The sequence below is a fragment of the Rhinopithecus bieti genome, unplaced genomic scaffold (assembly GCF_001698545.2).
Source record: "Rhinopithecus bieti isolate Rb0 unplaced genomic scaffold, ASM169854v2 scaffold_5478, whole genome shotgun sequence".
Classification (NCBI taxonomy): Eukaryota; Metazoa; Chordata; class Mammalia; order Primates; family Cercopithecidae; genus Rhinopithecus; species Rhinopithecus bieti.
The window spans coordinates 1,483,198-1,496,102 of record NW_016805008.1 but is presented as its reverse complement, the minus strand read 5'-3'; the positions used below and the strand labels follow the sequence as shown (position 1 = coordinate 1,496,102).

Genomic DNA, 12,905 nt, shown 5'->3' with positions numbered 1-12,905 from the left:
TCATGACTTGTGCTAGGCAAGCAATGTTATTTATTTAAAAAGCAATTCTCAGTGGGCTCCCCTTCAGGTTATTCTCTACATAAGTCTGTAATTTTAAGTACTTTCTTTCTTTAATGAATACTTTAATGAATGTCATTTTAAGTACTTTCTTTCTTTAATGACTTTCTACTGATTTTTCACTTTGATAACCTTATCAGTATCAGAAACAAGTTAGCTGTAGACGGATTAAAATGAAAAGTGTGTTCTCATTTTCTAACAAAACAGGATACTGTAGATACATTTCAAATTTCAGTTATCCAAAAATGTGGCCCTTCTATACTTTGTAGTGGCAGATACAAGAGATCAGTGAGCCCTTGAAAGTCACGTTATAAACACGAACATATGTTCAATCTCTTGTATTAAGTTTTCTTGCAAAAAACTACCAGGCATCCACCACTTACCTCATTTTTTGCAACTGTTAAGAAAATTGCCCGATACACAATCCTTTTGAAAACTGTAAAGCTGGGCCATTTCTGTGGTCAGTTATGTACCTTTTCTTGAATTTTCTAGGTCAATAACTGCAGAATACAGTAGTAATACCCTATCTTTAGCCACACTTAGAGCTTTAGGGCAGGGAAATTCCTTTTAAGATCATCTCTATTCTGCTGGATTTAACGAAGTACCCAAAATCTTTATACTACATGTAATGGGTTCGAAACAGATTAAGCAGCAGGATGGAAGCTTAGTATTCTTGTTTTTGAAGTAAAACAAAGCCTCCCAAATGCCTCCTTTTGTTCGTTGTCTTCTTCCTCATCCTTCTAACCACTTTCCTAGCACTGGAGTAATAGCCAGGAAATGTAATACAGTACTTCAAGCTTTACAGTATACTGTTATGTGCAGCATTGCCTAGTGAGAGAAAGAAAAAATTAAAAATAGAAAGAACGAGAGAAACCTCTTGTTGGAAAGTTCCTGCAGTAAAAGTGAAACCTATGGTATTGACTATCTTTACAACTATGAACAACTTTTCAATTCTGAGAAAATAAAGGTATCAGTGGGCCAGTGCACCCTTCAATACTGCACGTCTTCACCTCCCTTTAATCTTTTTAACAGCTACTAGCTGACCCAGATGCCCGCTTAGTTGCCTTTAGCAACCACCAGGTCCAACACACCTCAAGCCAGCTCAGAGTCACTAGCCGCCTCTCCTCCGTCTTCCAGAGGCCGAGGCAGGAGAGGCAGCAGTGAGTGGGGCGCGAACGCCACGCCTCCATGAGGGGCGGTGCTGCTTCCCGACCACCATTTCCGCAGAGGCAGGGCAAGAGGCGGGCCACGGGCGACGTCATTCAGAAAAGCCGCCCTGATTGGAGGGAAGGAGGAGGAGTCTAGTTTCCCTGGTGACGGGTTGTCCGGTGGTCGCCTGGTAACCGGTCGTGGCTGTACTGGCGGCTGCAGGGCTGGCGGCTTAGGCCGCAGAGGTCTGTGGGCCTGAGCCCACGCTGCACTCTCTCCGTACTGCGATGACTGCTGACCTGGCCGTCGTCACGACGTCGGGTTTGGAAGATGGGGTGCCTAGGTCCCGTGGCGAAGGGACCGGGGAAGTGGTCGTGGAGCGGGGGCCCGGCGCGGCCTACCACATGTTCGTGGTGATGGAGGACTTGGTGGAGAAGCTGAAGCTGCTCCGCTACGAGGAGGAGTTCCCCCGGAAGAGCAACCTGAAGGCCCCGTCCAGGTGGGTGCCGGTGTCCCCAAGCGCCTGGGTGCCTGCTAGCCTCCAGGGAGATGCCCTCCGTGGTCCTGCTGGGAACCAATTCCGTGAGAGCGGGTTAGCAATTCCTTGCCTCCGTCTTCCTAGCCAGGGAAGGGCACTTCACTCCAAACTCCGGGGAGGTCCGTGGAGCTCACGCAGCCCTGACTTGGTATTTTTGTAGAGAGAATAAATAAGTTTTGGAACGGCGGAAAGGATTGGAAGACAGCTTGCCTGTTTTTTGTTGTTGTTGTTTTTTAACACACACACATTACCACAAAACACAAACTATATTTTCTGATTATAAAGATAAAACAAATACTCATTGTAGAAAACTCAGAAAAACACAAGAAAATGTCTAGAAAAATTATAAAACCGCCCAAAATCTCGTCTCCAGAGAGGAATGCCATTATCACTTAAGGCTTTTTTTCTAGTTTAGGGTTTTTTTGTCGTTGTTGTTTAAGACCCTGTTATACAACTGGGGACCGTGGGTACTTACGACCCTGTTAAGGGAGCACTTTAAATGCGGCTAGTACATTTGTTAACTACTTGCTGTGGTTTAAAAGACTTCTGCCTTTGCAATAACCATACTCTCAGAAACTGAAAAGTGGAAAAGACGAATGACAACTATTGAATTGTCCCCTATCATAGAACCTAAAGTTCTACCCTTGTTCCGGTGGGGGAGAAGTCCAACATATCCTGAAAGCAATGCCATTACTTGCTGAGGGTAGTGGTCGGCTAGGACCTTCTCCTCAAATCACTGTAGCTTAGCCAGATAAATCAGTTTTATAGCTTTTCTTTCACTTTAATACTTACATTTATTTTATTCCATAAAAGGCAATCAATATTAAGAATCTATAGTACTTAATGTCTACAGCCAGGCTCAAATAATTTCCCTTGATAGTTTTAATCTCATTCCACTGCTCTCTTCCAATAAATTGAATTGAAAGATATGTAGGCTTTATGTAAACTGTTCATATTAAATTAGTCCATAGTCGGAGAAAAGATAAAGGAAAAAAGTAGTGTTGCTTGATCCATGTTAGAAAAGGTAGTCCTGGGATTATTAAAGTGAATCGATCAGGATAGTATAGACAACCAACATTTCCTGTATTAATAAAAATGCATTTTTTTCCAAGTGTATTTTTCAAATGAAAAGAAAATGACCTTAAGATTCTGTTGATGTCATCTCTGTGTCTTCAGGGGTTCAGCAGGATACTTTGAATCATGGATTTGTGTGGGAATATCCTAGTCTAATGGTTCTCAAAGTGTGATCACCAGACCAACAGCATCAGCATCACCTGGGCACTTACTAGAACTGAAATGCCTCAGACCCTTTCCTAGGTCTATCTACCTTTTCAGTAATTATAAGGATGGGGCCTAGTGTTCTGTTTCAGTAAGTCTTCCAGATGATTCTGATGGACACTAATATTTGAGAACCACTGCCCTAGGTTTACAGTATCTATTGGTGTTCATTCCTCTGCCCTAGAGAAGTCATCTGCCAATAAGGAAAAGATGACTTTTTTGGTGGGTGGGTGCTTTGAAAGGATAGTGAGCATATACCTGGAAGGACTTCATGGCCTTTTTTCTTTCCAGCTTTCTGTTATCTTCCAGAACATTTACACTTATCCTGCAGGATAAAGTTTGGAAAACATGAAGGAGTACACAACTGACTTTTATGACAATGATTATAATAGTTGTAAATACATTGCAAACATAATAATGATAGCTACACATAAACAAGAAAAATAAGATCTTTGATTAAACTGACTTGAATGTTGTTGCTAGTGAGTTTTATTCCTATAATGTTTAGGTATAAATCATACTGATCCTCGTAGAACTGTGTTTAGTAGACGAGGGGATTAAGCAAGAGCCCACAGATGTTTTTTAGATTGGTGATGTGACATTCACAGTTTCTTAATCCTGACTACACCTTATAAACATGTAGAAAGCTTTTGAAATATACCCCATACTGGGCCTACACTCACTGAAGTTCTGATTTAATTCATTCATGAGAGAAGAAGCAATGTTTGGCCAAGTACCAGTATTTTTATTAGCTCCTCAGGTGATTGAATATGCAGCCAAGATAAAAACAAATGTTTACCATAGGTGATAGGTTAGAAAGAGTAAAAAATGCATAATGAGTAATCTTTTGAGATCTCTTTTAAACTCTGAGGTTCTTCCAGATTACCATTTTCATTAATAAGGTACTAACGTATTATTACTGACACTTAAATCATTTTGGCAAAAACTCTACATGCTCTGTACTCTAACATGCACTACATTTCCCGGGTGTAAGGTCTTTGATCTAATATTTTGGATTCAGTAGTAATTGCGCTAATCCTGATGATTTAAAAAATTTAATGTGAGTGCTGTGGATTACTGGAAACTTGAAAGGGTGAATTATCGAGGCCTTTTGATATGATGGCCATTTGGGGGGAAGAAAGATTGCTGGACAGTTGTGAATTCGGCCCTATTAGTTATTATAGACTTACTTGCATTATTTCACATACACCCCCATTCCTCCTTGTTTTGAAACAGACACTATTTTGCATTGCCTACCAACCCTGGTGAACAGTTCTACATGTTTTGTACTCTTGCTGCTTGGTTGATTAATAAAGCAGGACGTCCCTTTGAGCAGCCTCAAGAATATGATGACCCTAATGCCACGATATCTAACATACTATCCGAGCTTCGGTCGTTTGTAAGTGTAAACAACCCTTCTTTCTCCATGTTCTCAAGTTATGAATTTTAACACTGATAATTTAATAACAAATGCTAGCCATTTAGATGACTCCTCTGTAAATATAATTATGAATTTATTTTCAGGTAAAACCTCCTTAAAATAGTTTGTATTATAACATTAATGTCACTTCTGAAAATGTTCAGTATATACTCTTTATTAGCCCAAAGTAATATATACATTATATATATATATATAAAATCTTGATATATCTGAGAGGTAAATTTTGGAATGGTTAATTCTTGATGTAAAAAATGATAATTAAAATTACACCCTGCAAAGTCAAAACACTTTATATTCTGAAAGGAAACTTGTACTTAAGACCATGATAGCAGTTGTGCTTTTCATTTCTGACTTTTCCTGGGCAGGCAGTAAGATATTTTGGCACAAATGTTACTAATTTTGACAAGTGAATCATTCTGTCCTTAACAGAGTTATTTAAATAGTTTTACTGGTTTCTTTTCACTCTAATAAGATCAATAATTTGTTCTGCTGCTATGATGTTACTGCCTTTTAATTTGATACATTTAACAATAAAAATCTTTATTTTCAGTATTTTTATGTATCAATAGGTTACAAAGACTTGAAATGGATTTCTATGAAGCAATGTAATTACAGTTATTGTAAATCATTTGAAAGAAAAGTGATACATCCATTCAGCAGTTCTTTGCTTAAATTTTGACATTTGGAATATAACTGACAAATAATACCCTGTTTTTTCTTTTGTTTTTCAGGGGAGAACTGCAGATTTTCCTCCTTCAAAATTAAAGTCAGGTTATGGAGAACATGTATGCTATGTTCTTGATTGCTTAGCTGAAGAAGCATTGAAATATATTGGTTTCACCTGGAAAAGGTAAAAAATTACCCAACCTGATAAGAGTAATTTTATGTGCATAGCATTTTCCTCTGAGGGTGCAGATCTATTTAATTGAACATAAAAGAATTATTTCCTTTTGACTATTCTAAATTGAAAATGCCACAGATAATTAAGAAAAGCCAGTATAGACAAAATTAGAATGTCTGATGTCTTCAAAACTAATTCTGATGTGTTACATATTATTGTGCCCCTTCCCTGTTCAAATATGTAATTATTGAAGGTTTAACTGTGACTGTATATCTTTGTAAATTCTGGACATTTTTTTTAAAGTCTCTTGTATATGTGTTTACACACATAAGCATAATATATACACAGAGGGAACTGATAGCTATAGATTTAAGGAAAAAATGGAAATTAATATAGTACTTTAAGTGGGATTTTCTCCTTGGCTAGTAGTTACTGGGCAAGAATAATACTGAAGAAACTACCTGACACTCTTCTAGACGTTGTTCATTGCTTTTGTGTCCAACCTGACAGTGCTCTGTTTATTTCTATTGTTATATTTATTATTATATTTATCCTATGGTACAAAATTGTTCTTTACTGTTCTGATGGTCTTGCCTAGAAATCATGAAATCTTCACAAGTACACTGTTAGCATAATGCTTGGTCTATCTTAGATGTTTTAATAGATATTGAGCATATAGATGAAATAGAACATTTGGAAACTCAATTTATAGAGATTATAATTAGAAAACATAAATTTTATGCTCTGCAGTTTGGGATTTTTAATAGGTTAGAATGTAGAAGGCACTATTCAGGTAAAATGTGAGTAAGCAGTGTTTTTTTTTATTAGAACTAACTTCTGTAGAAAGATGTGTATATATATATACATATATATATATATAAAATTCCCTGTTAACATTTTAATGTATGTTCAATAATATTCCTTTAGGTATAATCTCCCTATTAAGTTTAATAACTTCCTTGAATTAGGTATCACTGGGATGAGCCATATGAAATTACTCATATTCATCTATTTTTAAACTAAAAAAATGGCAATTTCATATGTTTCAACCCAAACATTATTATTTAGTACAATATAAAGAATGACTACATGGTGCATAATACTTTATTAAATTTCAAGAGAAAATAAGTTATAAGATGTGCTGCTGTATTTAGCATTTTAAAAAACTACTAAATTCATAGCCTAATATATTCTAAATTCACCAGAAGCTGTGGTGTAATATCTCAAACACTATTTTTGTTTCTCAGCACATCTTATTCCTGGCCTATGTATTGTAATTTGGATAATTTATTTTTTAGTTTTGTTTTTAATTGATACATAACTGTGCAAATTTTGGAGTGCAATGTGATGTTTTGATACATGTGTACAATATACAGTGATCAAGTTAGTGAAATTAACATTCATCATTTCAAACGTTTATCATTTTATTGTGGTGAGAACATTCCAAATCTCTTTGAGCTATTTTCAAATATATATTATTAATAAATATATAATATTGTTAACTGTAGTCACCCTACTGTGCATTGGAGCACTAGAACTTATTCCTTCTAACTGTAACTTTGTACTCACCCACTTTGACCAACTTCTCCTCATCCTCCCTTCCCCCTACCCTTCCCATCCTATGGTAACCACTATTACACTCTCTACTTCTATATTTATCTTTCTGTACCTGGCTTGTTTCACTTGACATAATGTCCTCCTTGCTTATACAGATTGCTACAAATGACAGAATTTCATTCTTTTTTATGATTGAATAGTATTCCACTGTGAAAATATACCACATCTTCTTTTTCTATTCAACCTTTTATGGATACTTAGGTTGGATTCCATATCTTGAGTATTGTGAATAGTGCTGCAATAAACATGGGAGTGCAGATATCTCTAACATACCGATTACATTTCTTTTAGATACATAATCAGTAGTGGAATTGTTGGATAATTGAGTAGTGCTATTTTTAGTTTTTTTGAGGCACCTCCATAGTGTTTGCCATAGTGTCTGTACTAATAATTTACATACCCACCAATAGTGTTCAAGGGTACCCCCTTCTCCATATCCTCATCAGCCTTTGTTATTTTGAGGGGTGAGGGATTGGGTAATCCCCATTCTAACTGGGGTGAGATGATATCTCATTGTGGTTTTGATTTGATTTCCCTGATGATTAGTGATGTCGAGCATTTTTGCATATATCTGTTGGCTATTTCTATAGTACTTTTTGAGAAATGTCTATTAAGATCTTTTGCCCATTTTAAAATTGGACTAGTTTTGTTGTTGTTTTGCTATTGAGTTGCTGGAGTTTCTTATACATACTGGATGTTAACTTCTTGTCAGATGGGTGGTTTGCAAATATTTTCTCCCATTCTGTGGGCTGTCTCTTCGCTCTTTTGATTGTTTCCTTAAGGTTGATGTAATCGTGTTTGTCTATTTTTGCTTTTATTGCCTGTGGTTTTGAGGTCTTATTCAAAAAATTCTTGCCCAGACGAAAGTCTTGAAGTGTTTTCTCCCACATTTCCTATTAGTTTCAGTTTCAGATTGTATATTTAAGTCTTTAATCCATTTTGAGTTGGTTTTATAAGTGGTTAGAGGTAGGGGTCTAGTTTCATTCTTTTGCATGTAGATATCCAGTTTTCCCATTACTATTTATTTTTCTTTTTTTGTTTTTTAGCATCATTTATTGAAGAGACTGTGACCTGGATAACTTATAAGGACTATGTTTAAATGAGGAATAAAAGGAGGGAGCTGAAAAGTAGTCAACATTAGAGAATATATCAGCTATGTAACATGTAAATGAGATAGACATTACATATAGATGAATTTTTTATATCTCTAAATGTCAAAATGAATCCTGGAAGAACATGGCCTTTGAGATATTTTCTAATTAATGAAAAATTAGGAAATTTATTATTTAAGATGACTGATTTAGTTCACAGTATTTTGCATAATAGTAAATGTTGATTTTTGTATTCTGTTAACATGATTGAGGCGTGGGTTTTCATTTTCTACAACAGGGTTTCACTCTGTCGCCCAGGCTGTAATGAACCTCTGCCTGCTGGGCTCAAGAGATCCTCCCACCTCAGCCTCCCGCATAGCTGGGACTACAGGTACACACCACCACTCCCAGCTAATTTTTAATTTTTTTTGTCAAGACGGGGTTTCGCCATGTTGCCCAGGCTGGTCTCAAACTCCTGGTCTCAGGCAGTCCACCCGCCTTGGCCTCCCAAAGTGCTGAGATTATAGATGTGAGCCATCACACCCAGCCAGGTAGAAGTTTTTAATACAGGTTTTCTCTCTGGCTTTGTTACTGGATTAAAAAAGGAAAAAAAAAAAAATAAGTTTTCATAAATAAGCCCAAATACATTTGAGTACTTTTAATATAGTAAATGTGTCATTAATCTTGATGAATACATGATTTTTCAAAGTTTAATGTTAGGACCACTAATTACATTTTGGAAATAAGAAGAAAGCTGGAATCCTCCCTTTTTTTTTTTTGAGACGGAGTGTCGCTCTGTCGCCCAGGCTGGAGTGCAGTGGCCGGATCTCAGTTCACCGCAAGCTCCGCCTCCCGGGTTTACGCCATTCTCCTGCCTCAACCTCCCGAGTAGTTGGGACTACAGGCGCCCGCCACCTCGCCTGGCTAGATTTTTATATTTTTTAGTAGAGAAGGGGTTTCACCGTGTTAGCCAGGATGGTCTTGGTCTCCTGACCTCGTGATCCGCCCGTCTCGGCCTCCCAAAGTGCTGGGATTACAGGCTTGAGCCACCGTGCCCGGCCTGGAATCCTTCTTATTACCTATGTTAAAATAAACTTCAGGTTGATCAAAGGTGTAAATGTGAAAAGTAAAACTATAGAAGTATTAAAAGACCAGAGGAGTATAGGGGTTGTAGTATGACAGAAAGCCTCAAATATATGATGTTGAAGCTAGGGTCTGTGCAAGAAAAGGTTACCAACTCTATCTAATAAGAACTGTAACAATCTTGAATAGCCAATGTTATAAGTAATACACTAGGGGAATAATTTTTGAGAGGTTAGCCAAAACATTAATTTTCTTAATATACAAAAAGCCAAAAAATAAAGGGTATAAATAGACATTTCACCACAAAAGAAGTGCAAATAACCAATTAAAATATGAAAAGATGTTCAATCACTTTCATGCCAAAGAAATGCAGTTAAAACAAGAATGAGATTTTTTTTCACATGGTTGATGTGCTAAAATTAAAGTTTGTATTATTTATCATATTGGTGAATATATGGAAATGGAGTCACTCTCCTTCGGTATTGTTTGGAGTCTAAATTAGGGTAACATTTTGGAAGCCAATTTTGGCAGTATGTAGCAAAACAATAACATGTATAAAGTTGTTTACCCAGCTATTTCACTTGAACAAATTTATTCTGAGCGGTATGTGTAATGATAAATGTACAAAGATGATCTTTGCAATATTGTCTAGCAAAATAATTAGAAGTCTCCACATTCAGTCATAGGCTGCCAGTTACATTAATTATGGTACTGATTGTTCAATGAAATACAGTGCAGGTATGTAAAACATAATGAGAAATACATATGTATTTAAATATGGTGTATTGGTGAGAAGCATTAAATTGGGTAACAGCATGCATAGTATCATCTCATTTTTTAATAAATTTGAAGATAACCACTTTTGCTTTTTACATAGAAAGTTTTAGGAAAATACCTGAAACATTTAACAGTGATTATGGAAGTGGAGTGAAAAGGACAAAACCTGGCATAGAAGAGATAATATTTGCATTATGATTTTTTGTCTTACTAAATATTAAACTTACCATCTCATGTTTAACCTTATTATTTTAGGCCAATATACCCAGTAGAAGAATTAGAAGAAACTGTTGCAGAAGATGATGCAGAATTAACATTAAATAAAGTGGATGAAGAATTTGTGGTATGTGTGTAGCTGAACTTTCTGTTCATTTTCACCTTTCGGCCACTTTCCATTATCTTAATTTCCCCCAGACTTCCATTATCTGGAATATATTTTATTTCATTGTTTCTAAAGAAGAAAAGCTTTTAAATACAGTGCCGAGTATCATCATTTAGACTTTTGATTAAGTTAATGTTTGTATTCTCTAATGATTGAGGTCTGAATTTTAGCAGAGGTTCTTAAACTCTTCAGGGAAATATATACCACTAGTTATATGAGTAAATACTTTAATAACAACCCTTCATGATGTTAAATAGACTGTGACTAATAATAATTAGATTAATAATTCTGCTTTATATGCATACCCATTTATTTCTAAGGATTAACTTTATTCATCTACAATTAGGATAATAGGAATTTTTTTTAATGCCTTTTAAATAATCAACATTATTTAAGTTGTTTGGCAGAATCTGCGCCTTTTTATATGTTTTATATGCCATCCATAGTGTGCAGCTAAAGATGACAGAGACAAAAGAACTTTTTCTCAGGATAGTTCTCAGAACTTGAATTAGATTGACCCTGGTACTTTAGGGAGTATACATGTGATTTGAAGCAGAAATGGTGGGGAAAAAAACAACTTTATAGTATACAGCTGACCCTTGAGCAATGTGGGGGTTATGGGCATCAGCCCCTACACAGTTGAAAATCCACATATAACTTTGGACTCCCAAAAACTTTACTAATAGCCTACTGTTGACTTGAAGCCTTACCAATAACATAAACAGTTAACACATATTTTGTATATGTATTATATATTGTATTCTTACACTAAAAGTAAGCTAGAGAAAAGAAAATGTTACTAAGCAAGCCATAAGGGAGAGAAAACATATATACTATTAAGTGGAGGTGGATAATCATAAAAGTATCTTCCCTGTCTTCATATTGAGTAGCCTAAGGAAGTAGAGCAAGAGGAAGGGTTGGTCTTGCTGTCTCAGGGGTGGCAGAAATGAAAGAAAATTTGTGTTTAAGTGGACCCATGCAGTTCAAACCCATGTTGTTCAAGGGTCAACTATATTTTGCTGTCATAATTCAATTAAAATTTTGGGGTAATTTTTAAAATCAATAGATAATTAATTTAACATAAGTAATTGAAATTTGGCATTGAGGTTAGTATAGTATTTAAGTTAGTATATGCTATGGAGGTTTTAATCACTGCAAAATTTTAATAGCAAATACTGAAAAATAACCATTAAATAGATTAGATGCTATCTGAATAAAATATTATAAAGCCATTTGTATTAGTCCATTTTGTGTTGCTATGAAGGAATACTTGAGATGCTGGGTAAGTTATAAAGAAAAGAAGTTTATTTTGGCTCACAGTTTTGCAGACCACACCAGAAGTGTAGCACCAGCATCTGCTTCTGGTGAGGGCCTCAGGAAGCTTACAACCATGGTAAGACAAAGTGGGAGCAGGCATCTCACATGGCCAGAGAAGGAGCAGAGGAGGGGAGAAGGACCAGCGACAAAGGAGGGGACATATATATCCAAACTATATCACCATTAAAAATTGTTGGGTGGGCATGCTGGCTCATACCTGTAATCCTAGCACTTTGGGAAGCAGTGGGAGGATTGCTTCAGGCCAGGAGTTTGAGACCAACCTGGGCAATGCAGTGAGTCCTCATCTCTACCAAAAAGAAAAAAGAAAAAAATGCCGGGCATGGTGATGCATACCTGTAGTCCTAACTACTCAGGAGGCTGAGGTGGGAAGATCGCTTGAGCCCAGGAGTTTGAAAGTGCAGTAAGCCATGATCATGCCACTCCACTACAGCCTGAGTGACAGAGCAAGACCTTGTCTCTACAAAAAAAAAGTTTACAAAGTTTGCAAAGAAAAATACAAAGTTATTGACGTGGGAATGTAACTTATACTATATGCTATAAAATTAACTGAGAGGATTCCAAATTTTATGTTGTTATAACATTACGTAAAATATGGTAAAAATAAATATATTAGCATTCATTATATATGGGTAGGAGAATTATGAATGATTGTTTTCTATGCTTTGTATTTTTAAGGTTTTAACATGTATTTTAATAGCAATGTAAATAAACCTTATTTAAACAATATATGTAAAAAAAGATGACTGTTATTTACAGAAGGAAAAAGACCATTGTAAAACTTGTCAATATGAAAGATACTTTTTAATGTGATGAATTTTGAAAGTCAAGACAAAGATATATTCATTCATTCTGCATATACTTATTGAGCACTTGTTATGTAGCAGGCAGTGGGCAAGGCCCTGGCTGTGTAGCATGTGCCAAAGCTTTGAAGGCGGGAAGAAGCTTAGCATCATCAAGGAACTAAGAGAAAACTACTATGGCCAGAGCTCCTATGTGAGGGGGAGGGTGGCATAAGATTAACTGGGAAGATAGACCGAGTTCAGATTGTTTTGGGCATGAAAAGTAGTTTAGACTTTATTCTTTGTGTAACAGATCTTTCCATTCAAGCTCAGAAATTAAGTACTCATATATTCCTCGTTGTTCACCTTATTTATTCCCTCATCTTCTTAATAACTATTTAATAGTTATGAATACTTATGAACAGATACCTGGTTCTAGTACATTAATATTTAACTTCAAAGGCATATAGTTTAAAACTGCTAGTCTAGGGAATAAAGAAAAACCCACTAGTCAGAAGAAAAATATCTGCAAGG

General features: G+C 36.0%; 1 protein-coding gene across 1 annotated transcript in view; it reads left to right on the top strand.

The window, feature by feature from the left end:
* The first annotated feature begins 1,150 nt into the window (after positions 1 to 1,150).
* Positions 1,151 to 12,905, top strand: part of IFT57 (intraflagellar transport 57) — an 80,893-nt gene continuing 69,138 nt past the window's right edge. Inside the window, exons 1-4 of the mRNA XM_017870860.1 lie at positions 1,151 to 1,705; positions 4,259 to 4,421; positions 5,195 to 5,313; positions 10,128 to 10,215. Of these exons, the coding sequence (XP_017726349.1) occupies positions 1,494 to 1,705; positions 4,259 to 4,421; positions 5,195 to 5,313; positions 10,128 to 10,215 (582 nt within the window). The 5' untranslated portion in view covers positions 1,151 to 1,493. The remainder of the gene's footprint in view (positions 1,706 to 4,258; positions 4,422 to 5,194; positions 5,314 to 10,127; positions 10,216 to 12,905) is intronic.